General features: G+C 42.2%; 1 protein-coding gene across 1 annotated transcript; it reads left to right on the forward strand.

The window, feature by feature from the left end:
• The first annotated feature begins 1338 nt into the window (after positions 1–1338).
• LOC125410818 (olfactory receptor 2A12-like) lies at positions 1339–2286 on the forward strand. The gene has a single exon (XM_048450561.3). The coding sequence runs from the start codon at positions 1339–1341 to the stop codon at positions 2284–2286; it is 948 nt and encodes a 315-aa protein (XP_048306518.3).
• Positions 2287–2490: the final 204 nt, after the last annotated feature.

A 2490-nucleotide genomic window follows, 5' to 3' on the forward strand; every position in this document is an offset into this window, starting at 1 on the left:
TCAGTTAATAGGAGAAGCAAGTTTTGTCCATGTTGTTTGGTTTCAAAATTAGCAGCAGATCCCTCTAGGATTCCTCAGATTGTAACCGGCCAATGAACAAGAATGCATGATTTATCCAACCCGGTTTAGGGGCAGGAGGTGGTAGTGTAAGAGGAAAGTTCTTCTTGTCTTGAAGAACTCTCACTTTTGCTTATTATGAGAGTATAAATAGATTTATGAGGCTTGATGTTGAGAATCTAGTTGCAACCAGATGGTGATGCAGCCTGCTTGTATTTCCAGCACTCAAGAAGCAGAGGCAGGCAGTTTGAAGCCAGTCTTGTCTGCAATTTGACTTCCAGGACAACTGGAGTTGTTACACAGAGCAACCCTGTCTCAAAAAATGAAAGTGAAAAACAAATTTGGTTGCTATAGATTTACCATTCAAACGCATAGCACACTTGGAATTAATTGTTTTTATGCAGAGGGAGTTGAGTAAAAAAGAAAAAAATAACTTATCTTCTCACAGATCCACACGATCCATTAGCATTCACTGGGAAGACTACAGTTTCTCCAGTGCACTGCACACATGACCTTCTGTCATTTCTCATAGGACTACATGTGTGTGTGTGCCTGTGTCTGACTGAAGTTAATTTTGTTGTCTTCATCTATTTTTTTTACTCTCCTGTTTGCATGTATATGTGGTGTATGTGTGTGTGTGTGTGTGTGTGTGTGTGTGTGTGTTAGTAGACTGACATGGACTCCTTCCTCAGCTGCCTTCACCTTATTCCTTGAGAGAGGGTCTTTCAGTTGAACCCAGTGGTCATCACTTCATCTAGTGTACCCAGTTGACTTATTCTGGGGATTCCCTATCTCTGCATTTCCAGTATGAGAGTGTGAGACTGCATACAATATATCATATGTTACATGGCATTGTCAGGAGTTCTGTGAATGTGTTAGATGTTTATCATAATCCGGAGGCAGGAATTTCATCAGCCTATTTGACCAATGAAGAAACTGAGGCATTGAGAAGATGCACAGAAACTGAACAGTGTGCTCAGAACCAACACCTCAGTATTTCTTTTTTCATTAAAAACTAATATTTTTATTTTATGTGTATGGGTATTTGTATACATTCATATTTGTGTACCACATGTATGTCTTTCCCGTGAAGGTCAAAAAAGGGAAGCAGGTCCCCTGGAAAGGAAATCACATAATTCTGAGATATACAATTTCTGGAACAGTAGTCAGTGCTCTTAAACTTTGAGCCATCTTATCTACCTGTATCTCGTCATTCTGTCTCTACAGCTGGCAAGTGTCAGGTGACACATATATGAATGGGATTGTCTTACAGGACCCATCATGTGGATGATTCCAGGGCAGAACAAAAGTTGGATTTCTGAGTTTATCCTGCTTGGCTTCTCCAGTGACGCCACAAGTAATAGTATCCTCTTCATTGTGTTCCTTCTCATCTACCTGAGCTCAGTCATGGGCAATGGGCTCATCATCCTGCTGATCTGCCTGGACACACATCTGCACACTCCCATGTATTTCTTCCTCTGCATACTTGCCATGTTGGATATGGGCTACATCACCACCACCATACCCCAGATGTTGGTGCACCTTCTTGCTAAATCTCAGACCATCACCTTTGCTGGCTGCTGGATACAGATGTATGTGTTTAGTGCCCTGGCTTTAACTGAGAGCACCTTCTTTGTTGTCATGGCGTATGACAGATATGTGGCCATTTGCCACCCTCTGCATTATACTGTCATCCTCAACTGGGAAATGTGCATACGACTGGCAAGTGGGTCTTTTGTTTGTGGTTTCTTCTCTTCTTTGTTACATACTTTTTTCACCATGAGTCTGCCATACTGTGGGCCCAACAAGGTCAACCACTACTTTTGTGAAGGTCCTGCAGTGCGTAGCCTGGCTTGCATGGATACCCACCTCATTGAGATGGTGGACCAGGTCTTGAGTGTTTTTGTGGCTGTTACGCCAATTTCCCTCATAGTGGCCTCCTATATTTATATTGCCATGGCGATTATGAAGATCAAGTCCAGCCAAGCTCGTTTCAAGGCCTTCTCTACCTGTGCCTCACACCTGACTGTGGTCACACTCTTCTATGGTCCAGCTTCTTACATCTACATGAGACCCAATTCCAACTTCTCCCCTGAACAAGACAAGCAGATTTCACTCTTTTATAATACCTTCACTGCCTTGCTTAACCCTGTGGTCTACAGTCTGAGAAACAAAGACATTAAGAGGGCATTTCTCAAGGTGATGGTGAGTGGTAGGATGGACTTGTGAACCAGGATCTAGGAGAAACAGGAGTTAGAGCACTCAATATTAAAAGAAACAGACAGTGTTTTTATTTCTGAAGTAGCTTATATCTGGACCATCATAGTACTTAGTATGTATATAAACCACCTGGAAACCAAGGTGTCTTTTTTTGGTTAACAGGCTACACTAAGGTACAGCACCAAAACCTCAATAATCTCTGTGGATTATGGT

Source organism: Myodes glareolus, chromosome 3 (genome assembly GCF_982192425.1).
Source record: "Myodes glareolus chromosome 3, mMyoGla1.1, whole genome shotgun sequence".
Taxonomy (NCBI): domain Eukaryota; kingdom Metazoa; phylum Chordata; class Mammalia; order Rodentia; family Cricetidae; genus Myodes; species Myodes glareolus.